Source organism: Mus caroli, chromosome 13 (genome assembly GCF_900094665.2).
Source record: "Mus caroli chromosome 13, CAROLI_EIJ_v1.1, whole genome shotgun sequence".
NCBI classification, from domain to species: Eukaryota; Metazoa; Chordata; class Mammalia; order Rodentia; family Muridae; genus Mus; species Mus caroli.
This window is the reverse complement of record NC_034582.1, coordinates 68,586,395-68,599,289: the sequence shown is the minus strand read 5'-3', so window position 1 is coordinate 68,599,289 and position 12,895 is coordinate 68,586,395. Positions and strand designations below refer to the sequence as shown.

The window sequence follows — 12,895 nt, the reverse complement described above, 5'->3', positions numbered from 1 at the left end:
AACAGCAATGTGGAAAGTGTAAGCTGAATAAACCCTTTCCTCCCCAACTGCTTCTTGGTCATGATGTTTGTGCAGGAATAGAAACCCTGACTAAGACAAGAGCCTATGCCTAAAAGGGCTCATCAACTGCAAATCCCACCTGCTTTAGCTGGAAGATCATCCTTGAGTGATCACCACCTGTGATTTGGTCTAGGAGGTCATCTACCATCTTCTTGCTGTAGCTTCCAGCATCCTTCACGAATTCCTGCAGGCTAGAAGGGAACTGTGTGATGGAAGGCACTGAAAAAGCATCATGCTCCAATTTCAAGACTGACTCCAACAGTGACGATGACTCTGACTCCAGACAGTCTCTGGGAGCTTCCCATATATGTATGGGGCACTAGACTAATGGCTCGCTAATAATTTTTAAAGTAGTTCATGGCATAAAAATAATAAAAATAATTAAATTATAATTTAATTAAAATATAATTATAATAATAAAAATAATTAAATCTCCAGGAAAATCAAGGAAAAACAAAAGGCAGGTACACAAATCCATATAAAGTCATAAGACACACTCGTTAATCTCTTAAGGAAGGCCATCTACATCTGCCAGTCTGACATTTAGAAGTATAGCAGCAGGAAATGTAGATGTGGTAAGTGGGCACATATGGAGTGGTAGGGTAAGACTCAGGGCACACCTTTCAGTATACTTTGATTTCTGAACCATATGAATATATTAGGTTAAAAATAAATAAAATTTAAAATGTAGTCAGAGAACAAAAACCCCATAGAATAAACCATCAAGGATAGCCTAAGGCTCCAAGACCCTGAAGATCCTTCAGAGAGACAAGCAAGGCTGCTGGCCCAGAGCTAATCCTAGATAAACCGAGTCGCTGACAAAATACAGGCCATCATCTGGGATACCTGACCACGTGTACAGACGGCAGATCTCGGTGGCCACCTCTCTAGCTTCCCAATTGTAGTAGTAATGCTACAGTCCAAGCTGTCATGGAGTTTGCCTGCGCCATCCTACCTCACTCCACCCGAGGGCATCGGCCTCAGTCCTCATCTCAGCACCTGAGAATGTGACTGTACTGGAAGACTTGTGAGAAGGGACTAAGGTGAAAAGAGGTCAGTAGGAGAGTTGCTCATCCAATCTGACTAGTGTTATAAGAGGAGGAGATCAGGATAGAGGAAAGGCTGTGCGAAGACAGGAGAGAAGGTAGTGTCTGCATTAAACCAACATTGCCAAAACCGGGCCTCAGACTGCCAGTTTTCAGCACAGTGAGGCCTTGGCGTTGGAAACTGATTACTGTGGCTCCAGCTGAGTAACAGTCACTAGGAAATGTATCTCAAAACAACTGTGAAAAAGAACTCCTTGTAAGTATACCCCATTTGCTAAACACACATATATTTATGCTACAGTCTGGATTACTGCCTTCTTCAAATTGTGCTGAACTGCAAGGCAGGTCTATGGCAGAGATGTGGACAATGGCAAATAGTACCGGAGCTTGTGCTGACACCACCTTACCGACAGAGCTGTACTTCCCAGAGCTCTCAGCAGGGCCAAGCTGTTCACATAGGTGTGTGAGCCGGCTTACCTCAGTGCACACTGCACACCAGTCTCATCTCCATAGGCGGAATACAGAAGCTCCATCTCATCTGACTTCAGGTCCCCAAACACAGAGTTGTTCTGCATTGAAAGTGCAGTGCTGGCACTGGAGAGGAATGTGACTAAAGAGAAGGAAGCAGAGGCCAGGTCAGAGTCATGCTCGGGGCACACCCATGGCCACAGCCATTTTTCCCTCCAGGTGACCACAATCTGAGTCCATGCCTGGCTCTTCCTTATTCCTTTCTGTTTGAGCACACACACAGCAGCAGAAACTATCTATGGGTAATTGCAGTACCTACTCAGCACCCCGTTTCACACCTGTGGGACAAGGGCTACAAAGCGAAGACTGCGTAGAGATAAACTTGGACAAGCAGAAGTGGTTCTTGGGACCAGCCAGTTCATGAACTCCCTCAGTAAAACCAGGAACTGGGCCCACACTGGATACACTCTTGCCCAGGGTTATAACAATAAACCAGGTTATGTCTACATGACTCAATGCTTCCTAACCTCTACGGACATCCACTATGGTGGCAGGCATGCCATGTCTTATGCTGCAATCACTCCTCTTCAATGCTTCTTGGGGACAAAACTGCTGAGCTGAGAACCAAACACAAGCAACATCTCAAAAGTGAAGTGTGAACACTATCTAGGGAGGGGTTGAGGTGAGGGAAGGTGTGGGTAGATCTCACATCACAGATGGTCTGAATGCAAGCTGGTCTCTGCCTTAGTTTGGGTTTCTAATGCTGTGATGAAATACCATGACCAAAAAGCAAGTTGGAGAGAAAAGAGGTTTTTTGTTTGTTTGTTTGTTTGTTTGTAGCTTATTATTAGATCACAGGCCATTATGGAGGAAGTCAGAACAAGACCTCAAGCAGGGCAGGAACCTGGAGGCAGAAACGGATGCAGAGACCATGGAAGAGTGCTGCTCACTGGCGTGCTTCACCAGGGCTTGCTCAGCTTGCTTTTTACAAAACCCAGGAACACCAGTTCAGTGATGGCACCACCCAAAATGGACTGGTCTCTACCCAATGATCACTGAGAAAATGCCTTACAGCTGGATCTCATGGAGACATTTCTTCAGTTGAGGCTCCTTCCTTTCTGATGACTCTAACTTGTGTCAAGGTGACACACAAAACCAACCAGGACAGTCTCTAATACTCAGAGATGTAGAAAATATCATTCCAGAAAGAAAATGCCCTCTAGTGAGGCTGTACCAAGCCTCCCTGTAACAAGAGGAAATATCAAAAAAGCAGATGTTGTGCATGACTGAAGGGTAAGGAAACATGGTCAAAGCTTATGGTACAGAGGTGACCTTGAGCTGGTTCTCCAGAGCCACAGTAAAGGTGAGGAACACAGGATGCAACAAAGAAGAAAAGAAGCAATGGCACAGAAAAGGACAAGCCCACGTCCACCCCGCCCATTCCCACCACTCAAGACAGAATAGCTGCAGACAGGCAGTGAAACACCAATTCTAAGCATGTTACTCTTGGAATGGGCATTTCATTTTATTGCCTATAGTTGATTAAAGGCAGAAGAAATGTCATCAAAGCACATCTAGGTTCAGACCAGGATGGCTACTGTGTCTCCAAGAGGGAGGAAGTGTTATTTCTTTCAGCTCCACAAAGAAGCATCGGCTTTTGAGTGTTCTCCCATCTCCAATGCATACCTGTGCACATATAAATACGCACACACCAAAGCAAGCCTTCGGACACACATATGTACTGAAGCACATGAACAAGTCAAAGCAGGCCCTATAAGCACACAAGCACACATATCACCACATATGTACAACCACACATTCCAAACACACTACAAGACCCATTATAAATGTAGACCCCCACAAATACAAATGTACCTGCCTCTCTCATGCCATGCTGCCACCCACAACCACCCTGTCTAGGTCTCTCAGCTGCTAGGCAGCAGCATCACCCTGTAAATGGTTAAGATTAAGTCTGGCCTAAGAAATAAAGCCCTCTATAAGAACCAGCAGGATCCTGAACTGAGACTCCTGTGGAGGGAGGGAATGGAAGCCTATGACAAGAAGCTTGTGAGTGCAGTCTGAACTCACCTTCAGCGGGGAGAAGAATGCAAAGCAGGGACTCTCCTCCAAGTACGACTTTAATCCGCCTACTTTAATGGATCTAAACTTCATTTGTCTTAAAAATCTGAATCCTGCAGACTTGATGTACCCAGATGGGAGGACACCTGGAGAGGGGGTACCCTCTCAGAGGCAAAGGGGAGGGAGGGAGGGGGAGGGACCCTGTGAGGGTCGGGCAGGAGGGGGTAGCATTTGGAATGTTAATTAATTGATTGATTAACTAAACTGATTCTGGACCCAGTAACAAAACCATGAAGAAAATCACGGAAGAGGACAGTGTCACATCCCCACTGAGCCCAGCCACCCTCGGCTGGAGAGCTCCCACCAGTCACTGTGCTTACCTTTATTTCTTCTTTCATCTTTGAAACCCAATGTTGTAAAACCTGGGAGCAACTTGCTGGACAGTGAACTCAGGTCCACAGGGTGTGTCTCCTCCTCTGCAGAAGACACAGGAGGGAAACATCAGGAGGGCTTGGCCACAGCTCAGTTGCTCAGTGATGAGCAACTTCTCTACAGTTCTTTAGACATGGAGAGGTGGAGCATGGTTATGCTACAATATTCATTTAAAACTGATTTGGCAAAAGCAAGATATAATTCTTAAAACTAACACCATTTCAATCTGATTCAGTAATTGCCTTGACATCAATACCATGAAAAAAAAAAAAAAAACCATGTCTGGAGCTAGACAGACAGATGATTCAATTGGCAAAGTGTTTGCCTTGAAAGCATGAGCTGCTGAGGTCAGTCCCCCAAATTTCTATTTAAAAATAAATAACAATCAGACACAATGGCGCATGCTTCTAATCCCAATGTTGGGGAAACAGAAATAAGAAGGTTGCCGAGCCTCACCATCTGCCTGCCTACCCTACTGGGTGAGTTCCAGACCATGAGAGACCTTTTCTCAAAAAAATAACAAGGAGATGATGCTTAACAAATGTTGTCCCTCTGGCTCTAAATGGGTGTGTGTGGGTACACGCACATGCACGCACGTGCACACACACACACACAGAATATCATGTCTGGGGCTATCTTGCCTTCACCTTTGCAAAGTGCTCACTCAGCACTGCATGCGAAGGCTCACACTTGCTGGCCATCCTCATCCTCCACACGCTCCTCAGGCTCCACAACTGCTGAGTGGTTTTTACTTGCACATCATTTCTCCACCCCTGACAGGAAGTTCACTTTCCACACTGAATTTCTAGTCTAAGTATGGGCAAGTCCGTGTAGTTTCTCCTAAAGACCACAGAAACTTGTTTCCATTAACAGTTAAAATCTGAGTGTCTACCCTGGACATACTAGAAAAGCTGAAACAACCCTGATGACAGAGCGCTCTGTACAAGACGATTTAGAAGCTGAAGAGCTGAGGGAGATGTCTGCCTGTGCAGGAGAGACTCAGGCAAAGCAGGAAAAGAGGCATCCACCATGTCCCACCCTCTCCAAGTGTGTCTGTAGGCATGCTGCAATCCCAGAGTCCTTCATAGACACAACTGCTACCTTCTCAAGATATTTCAATGCATGAAATACCCTTCCAGGCTGGTGCACTGATGGCATTTATGTTTCCAACTAAGACATGCCCTGACATCATCATCCAACCTTCCTTTCAGAATATTTCTGAACTTCACAAGCATGTATGTCAGCATATGGCCCGTGAGGAAGGAGTGCTGGAAGAACTCAAGACACGGAACCTTCCTACATCATCAGTGACATCCAGCTCTTAAGAATGTATCACCATGCTGAGAAACCCAATAAAGGCCTGATAGCTCCTTGCATAACACAGGCTCCACTGTGCACCTGGAAGCCAGGCAACGGTTCTGCAGTCATGTTACCAGTAGTGGTGATGTGAATGTATGATACATACTCTGCATCTCAGAGCATGTACAGAGTTCAGAGGACAACGTGCAAGCATTGAGGCCCTGCACAGAGCACCCACCATCAGCATCAGGCTCAGGTGCGTTCACCACGCTGTAGAGCAGACTTCCATCTCCAAGCTTCTTCAGGTACCCCATCTGCAAGGAAGTAGCACCCAAGTGTTATCCCCCAGTAGTTACATCTACTAGAGACACGTGACATACTAGTCACATCTCCACCAGTTTCTCCATGAGAAAGGACTAGAGACTCCCTCTTGCACGCCCAAGGATTAAAGATGCTTGTGACTGAGGCCAATTGTTCGTGATTAAATATATCTGATTATGACCAAGGACACACACACATATATGGTCAAAGCACTACTGAGGCACATGACCAAAGAGTTTCTGAAATAAAAGCCTTGACCCAGAAGCAAATATTTAAAACCATTCATAAGCCAGAACAAAATGAGATAAAGAATGCCAGTTGGGTAAAAGCACCATACCACTCTACAGTGCTCTATGCCTCCATCTCTAAGGCAAACAGAAACATGACTCCACTAAAGATCTACCACAAAAGGCCTGACTATTTGCAGTCTTATGCAAGGACAGTATGTCAGGGAGTGGAAGGTATACATGTGCAGATGAGATGTTCAGAAAACTGGCCATATGCAGGAAGAGTAAGGTCTTGTGATTGTGGAGGCCCCTGGGAGAATGTCAGAGAGCAAGTTAAGTAGGGTAGAGGCCAGAAAGGTGGCAGATCCTGCAATTGAAGGGTCCAAAATGTTGCCATTTCAATATTCAGTATTTAAAACGTAATGCACATTTTGAAGACTTGGCGTGAGAAGAAAAGTAAAGTCTTGGTTACTGTTAAGATGGGCCTTACATTGAGATAGTAAGATTTACATCATGTCAGGCCCAGTGGAGGCTCGTTTTAACCACACCAACTTGTACTAGAAAAGGTGCCCGGAGAGTGGTGACACCTTGCTCTACAGAGAAGCAGGCTATAGAGGGGTGGATCCCTCTGCCATAGCTGAGACTGTAGACAGCTGCATTAAGACATGCAGCAATAATCCATGAATGGCTCACAAAAAGGAGAGCCCCAGGTGACAAAGAGGTGGAATGCTAACATCACCCCTGTGAATACTTATCATGAAGTAGGCTTTACTTTTAGGGAATCCTGGCTATCAGGGCCTTCTAAAGCAACAGGGTCAGTCAGAAGTGGCCCTAACCCAAGCTGGATATAGTGGGGACATGCCATATTCCAAGTTCATGGTGGTCCTGCCAGCATAGTGATCTCAGACCCTTCTGAGGAAATAAGACCAAGACAACCAAAGAGTTGATCTGACTCTGGCCTGAACCCCTGGGATGCAGGAGGTACTCTGGCCAGACCCTAATACTCCCAATTTTGATGGAGGTACCTGTTTGCAAAGACTTCAGTGTTTGAGGCCAAGTGGCATGGCCTTCAGGGGAGGGCCGAAGATACTACCTTGCCACCCGGGAGAAACCGGTTAATCCTGTCCCGAGCCTCATCAGCTGCGTGCTCTACCAGGGCTAGCACATGCTCCTCTGCCGTGCTGTCTGTCAGGCTGCAGGCATTCCCTTCAGGCTCAAACATGCAGCTGTAAGGCATGAGAAACAACTGTCACCCCAGGCCCAGCCCATTGATTCCCAACAGCAGTAGCTTTTATCAACAGTTCCTTTGCAGAGGCAGCACTGGGTGACGTTTAATCCCTCCACTTCCCATAGCATTCCTACATGCTCTGATCATGATCTCTACCTGAAGTAAAAAAGTATAAGCCAAATAGAACCCTTTCTCAGAGAAACACTTAAGTCTTCTTACAAACAGAAAAGTAAAAAGTGACAGAAATTGCATAGGTATGAAAGGAAACATCACTCAGTCCCCTCTGTGCAGAGTGTCACATTTGCAGTAAGGGTGAGCTGCAGGAAGCCCTGGGCTCCTCAGGAAGGAATAGTTCTGACTCAAAGTGAGAAGTTCAGGCACTGTGGGGGTAGCCTTTCCCCTGCAGACAGTAGAAAGAGGCATACATGCTCCTCCCTGCCCTGGCGTAAGAGATGTTGCAACAAGAGGATGACCCTATAACAGCCACAGCTGTTCCCTGAAAGTCCAGCACAGGATAAAGGTGTCCCTCACCAGAGTTCCACAGCAACAGCACTGACAGGTGCACATGATCTGTAGCATTTCATGGACTCTGAAGTCTGAGAATTCAGAAAAAAAAACTGCACAACTATCCACTCTATCTAAAAGCCATGGAACCCACAGATGGGGGCAGAATTTTAGTGGCAAGGCCACTAGCTAGAAACTCAGGAAATCCAAGACAACTTGTAGGGCCTGAAAGAACTAAGGGAACAAACGGCAGCAGGTGTCCCTAGAGATGACAATGGGCAGTGCATTAGAAAGCTGTCTGCTGAGAGGGAGCCTGCCTTGGGAAAATGTGGCTTTCTCTCAGCCTCATAGGATGCCAGGCCACAGGTTGGTTACGGACCCAAAGAGAGGCATATGGCACAAATACAGCTGAGCCCTCCCATCCTTCACTTGTATGGTACTCATCATTTCATTCTGAGCTACTCAGGTGAGTCACCCGACAGAGTTCAAACCACAGTCAGGGCAGCCACATGCTGGAGAGTGACAGGAAAGAAACCACGCAGGACTCCAACTTCCTACGACTGCTTAAATGCTCCTTGGGGTCTGCTACTGAAGGGGTAACATCAATTCGGTCTCAGTGCTCAGCATCCATGAGACAAAGGGGCACTCTGTAACCCCTCTGGTGTAGGATATAGATACGGCCTCTGAAGGTGCCTTAATTAGCTGTGGCCTGATGGACAGGAACAAAGCTTCAGGGAGCTATGTCTGAAGCACCCTAACCTTCCTGATGAAAAACACCAGGCTACCTGTCTCCCTATAGCACTACAGAAGTCAGCTTACAGACAGCATCTCACGATGAGTGCTGGTGACTCCAGTGGACTTACTGCAATTGTGCTCTGCACAGGTAAGAACACAGGTCATTACTGGGTGGTATGCATAGAGGGCATATACTAAAGGGATGACTACTTCATTCAGTAATGACAAGCTAGCAAAATGCACTGCAGGGATAACTTCATGGGCCTGTGGATCCCAGGGCATGTGGCTGGCACACGGGAGGGTGGTCTCAGTCCCCTTGCATCTCACATTTATCAACAGCGTGAGTTGTTGTGATAGTAGCATGAGAGCATGTGATGGGTGGCTATCTTACCACGCAGAACTGCCCTGCAGGATCCAGAGTCCGCAAACATACCCAGGTGATAGGCTATATCACCTGTGTGATACAATCACTTCATTCTTAAGGCAAGCAGAACAGGGTGGCCACTTCCCTCTTGAGTTCCAGTGCCAGGACGGCATCCAGTTCAAGGCCCCTGGGCTACACCAAGGGGCTGCTGGAACCTAAGAATCCTTAGAGATCCTGCTCCTCCATCCAGGCTGAGATGCTCCACAGGCTCCCTTTGCCCTTGCTTGGGCAAAGCATTGCAGTCCCGCTTGTAGCCAGCAGCTCCACAAGCAAACACCTACTACAGAGCCTTACCTGATAACTTCTCTACTCGGCTTTTTGGATTTCTTGGTAGTTTCTACTTGCACTGGGACAACCTCGGGAACAGGTTCCTCAACTGCTGGGTCTTCACTGCCCAAGAGAGCTGCCTGCTGAGAGAAATCCATGTCCTGCATAAACGACATGCTGCGCTTCAAAGCTAACAGCCGCTCCTAGAATCAGAAAGGACAGAGCAGCAGGACTTTACCTCTCCCTCAGCCACGGAGCCGTGACGATGGGATGGCATGGGATGGCCACGGCCTCACCTGGCCTAATCGCCACCTTCCCAGACGCTGCAGCGGGAATGGTTGCGAGGGCTCAGCATTCAAGGTTTGGCCCAGAGATGGTGGTGAGGGAATGGTGGAGCCCAGCAAGTATCCCTTGCCAATATGTGGCTCATACAGCCTGGCTTACAGTATAGATCTAAGAAGCCACTTGGAATGGCCAAAGGATAAGCTTGTAGTGCTGAGGGTCAGTGAGGCTGCCCCACAAAGCAAAAACCACAAGGCTAGCTGTGATCCAGCAAGACTGACCCTAGATCCACAACTTTTCATCAGCCCCATATAACGGCACCTCTAAGCTGTGTAAAGGTGCAGACAGAGGCAGTGCCTGGAGGACAGGGCAGTCTAGAGCAGGGGTCGGCACCTGGGTGTGGCGGATGGATGAAGCGTGTCATTCATTGTGAGCCTGTTAGGCACAGAGAGTTAGAAGACTTCAGCTCAGTGCCATTGCTCTAGTGGGTTTCTTACTTTGCTCATCATCTTAAAGCCCGCGTGCAGGATCTTCTTGGCTAATTTGTAGTACACGGTGTCTGGTCTATTGTACGTCATCGCATTATCACACATTAATTTGAAATCTGCCTAAGAAAAAGAAACAAGTAATTTGCCACATAATTAATAGCAAAGTTCTCCATCCTTGTCAAATGAGGCCAAAGAGAAGGAATGAAATTCAGCAAAAAACATACTTGGGAAGACTCAATAACTCAAGAGAGATTTTCATAATGCTCCATGAGTGTTTATGTGCATGGGGAATTTCCCAGGGAAAAGCTGGTCAAAGTCTTCCATTTCCTTTCGTATATTAATATGTAGATTTTACAAGAGAGATTGTACAGATATTTTAAGATCCCTTCTTTCCTTCCTATCTTGTAGGAACATGGTCACAACCATTTTGCATGAAAAACAGAAAATTAAACTTTTCCAACACTAAGGAAAAACTGTGATGTTCCTTCCAAAACACTACCCTATCATCATGCACTCATTGTTCCTGCCTGCCCAGCTCCTAAGTCATTTGTAACTCACAGAGCCAAAATCAAGAAGCAAAGGCCTAAAAGCAAAGCGCCCAAGAGATGCAAAAATTCTAAAAGTAACAAAAAGTGAAAGTACACAATTAGTACAAGAAAAACTAAGAATTAGGAAATAAAAAAAACAAAAACATGCTTCTAAAAACAGCCACTTTCAAACTAAGTCAAATTGGACACACTGTTGCCCACAGAAACGTCCTGTCTATGCCAGGACAGAAGCTTCAAGAGAAGAAAGGAATACACTCACAGCAGCCCACAGCATCCGATCCCAGCTTCCAGTCCTCTGCTGACAAGCCCGTTTCCCTCAACACTAGCAAACAGTCACCTACCCAAAATAGTCCTCTGCAAACACCTGCAACTAAAAACTACCCGAGGGAGGCAGAGACGTAGCTCAGCAGTTAAGAACTCTTGTTGCTCTTGCAGAGGACTCAGGTTTGGTTCCACAGCACTGACATAGTGGCTCACAGTTATATGTAACTACAGTTCTAGGGATTCAGTGTCTTCTCACCTCCAAAGGCGCCAAGCCTACATGTAGTACGCACACACACATGCAGGCAAAACAAAATAAGTACAACTGTAAGAACTATAAAAATGACTTGAGGGACACAGCGCTCGCTATGTGAGAGGGCACGAGCACACCCACAGGCACGACCATGCATGCACACCCACAGGCACGACCATGCATGCACACCCACAGGCACGACCATGCATGCACACCCACAGGCACAACCATGCATGCACACCCACAGGCACGACCATGCATGCACACACAGTTTTACAAACATTGTTTCGGAAAGTAACACTCATTTACCTTAAATTCTGTGACTGATTTATATTCATTAGCTACAATCTTGTCTTTCATCGTGCCAAAGTCCATAGGATGTTTTATTATCATTGAATACCCGGGAGCAATTGCATCCGTAACAGGAAAAGCAAAAAATCCATGAGGATCTTTTCTGAAAGCAAAAATAGCTTTGAAGTGGAAAAATTCTAAAGTCTAAATTTCTAAGTGACATAAAAATTTTTACAACCCAAAGATTTATATAGCTAGCAAACTTGCTTCTTGAAAGTTCAGTGGATTAACATGTAGGCCTTTTTAAGGTTTTAACACATATTTTACATTCAATAAAAATGACTCTATCCCAGCTCTACCCATGACAGGCAATGCTCTGGAGGCAGCACAGCACTAACTTCAGATGGGAAAGGAGGAGAAGGAGGAATGCAGCATACGAGCTCCCTGGCCCTTAAAGTTGTGACCTGCACCCAGGCTGCCCACACCCTGCTAGACGACAGGTGGGACACGGGGTTACCTCTGTAGCTGGCGGAGGAAGTGTTCGAGAAGCCTCTGGATAGGTGTGCTCTCATTCTCAGCTGGGTTTATAAGGAGAAAGCAAGGGAATCAAATCAAACAGGAAGACTTCATTTCCTGCATTAGAGAGCTCTATATTCATCAGCGTGTGCAACTTCACAGCATTTGAAGCCTAAACAAAAATTGAGAACTTGGGCACAGCTCCCAACACAGGCAGGTTGGCAAAGGGAGACACAGCATATCTCAAAACCTATCAGGCTTTTCCAGTTCAGGGGTGGTCGAATCCACAGCCAAAGGATGACATTCAAAAGAGAAAAATCACTACCCAGACAATCACATGGTAACTGATTCTAGTATTAGCTTTCCTGATAATCTATGTTCCAACACTCAGCCTCCTCACGAGGGAAGAGACCCTCTTGCCTAAACATTCTTTCTATACTAGAAGGCTGGGGGCCAGGGAATCCAAGAGCCAAGACTGAGATTCCAGGTGAAATGTCATCCCTGACAGGGGCTGCCCAGGTCAGAAACTTACCAAAGACCTCAAGCTTCCAACATGCAATCTTGAGGTCACTTTAAGAAACTCAGACCTACCATGAGAGCCTGTATTGGGGTCTCTTCTTCCCACGGGAGATTACCCATATTTCCATGATATATGTGTTTCTTATATGAGTGATATAGCAACATTAACCTGATGGTGCTGTTTGGAATAGTAAAACAGATAATGCTAAACTTCTACACTAAAAAACGATAAACTTTAACCAGATTAAAATACTGTAGATAAACTGGGCAGTGGTCGTGCACGATTTTAATCCCACACTCAGGAACCAGAGGCAGCCAGATCTCTGAGTTCAAGGACAGCTCATCTACAGAGTATGATCCAGGACAGACAGGGCTACATAAAAAAGCCCTATTTCGCTGGGCGTGGTGGCGCACGCCTTTAATCAAAGAATTTGGCAGGCAGAGGCAGATGGATTTCTAAGTTCAAGGCCAGCCTGGTCTACAAAGTGAGTTCCAGGACAGCCAGGGCTATACAGAGAAACCCTGTCTCGAAAAACAAAAACAAAACAAAACAAAAGCCCTGTTTCAACAAAACAAAACAAAAAAACCAACCTTGCAGGGCAGTGGTGGCACACACTTTTAATCCCAGCACTTGGGAGGCAGAGGCA

The 12,895-nt window shown here is 46.2% G+C and overlaps 1 protein-coding gene across 3 annotated transcripts in view; it reads right to left on the bottom strand.

Annotated features, from left to right (window-relative positions):
• The window catches only part of Brd9 (bromodomain containing 9), a 23,982-nt gene that overhangs the window by 9,676 nt on the left and 1,411 nt on the right, over positions 1-12,895 (bottom strand). Inside the window, exons 4-12 of one of the 3 annotated variants that reach the window (XM_021180587.2) lie at positions 11,731-11,791; positions 11,232-11,376; positions 9,870-9,980; positions 9,118-9,233; positions 7,026-7,158; positions 5,623-5,698; positions 4,034-4,129; positions 1,584-1,716; positions 140-251 (exon numbers count right to left, since the gene is read on the bottom strand). In XM_021180587.2, coding sequence (XP_021036246.1) covers positions 140-251; positions 1,584-1,716; positions 4,034-4,129; positions 5,623-5,698; positions 7,026-7,158; positions 9,118-9,233; positions 9,870-9,980; positions 11,232-11,376; positions 11,731-11,791 — 983 coding nt within the window. Of the gene's footprint in view, positions 1-139; positions 252-1,583; positions 1,717-4,033; positions 4,130-5,622; positions 5,699-7,025; positions 7,159-9,117; positions 9,294-9,869; positions 9,981-11,231; positions 11,377-11,730; positions 11,792-12,895 lie in introns of all 3 variants that reach the window. The other 2 variants (XM_021180588.2, XM_021180586.2) reach the window with 2 other exon arrangements.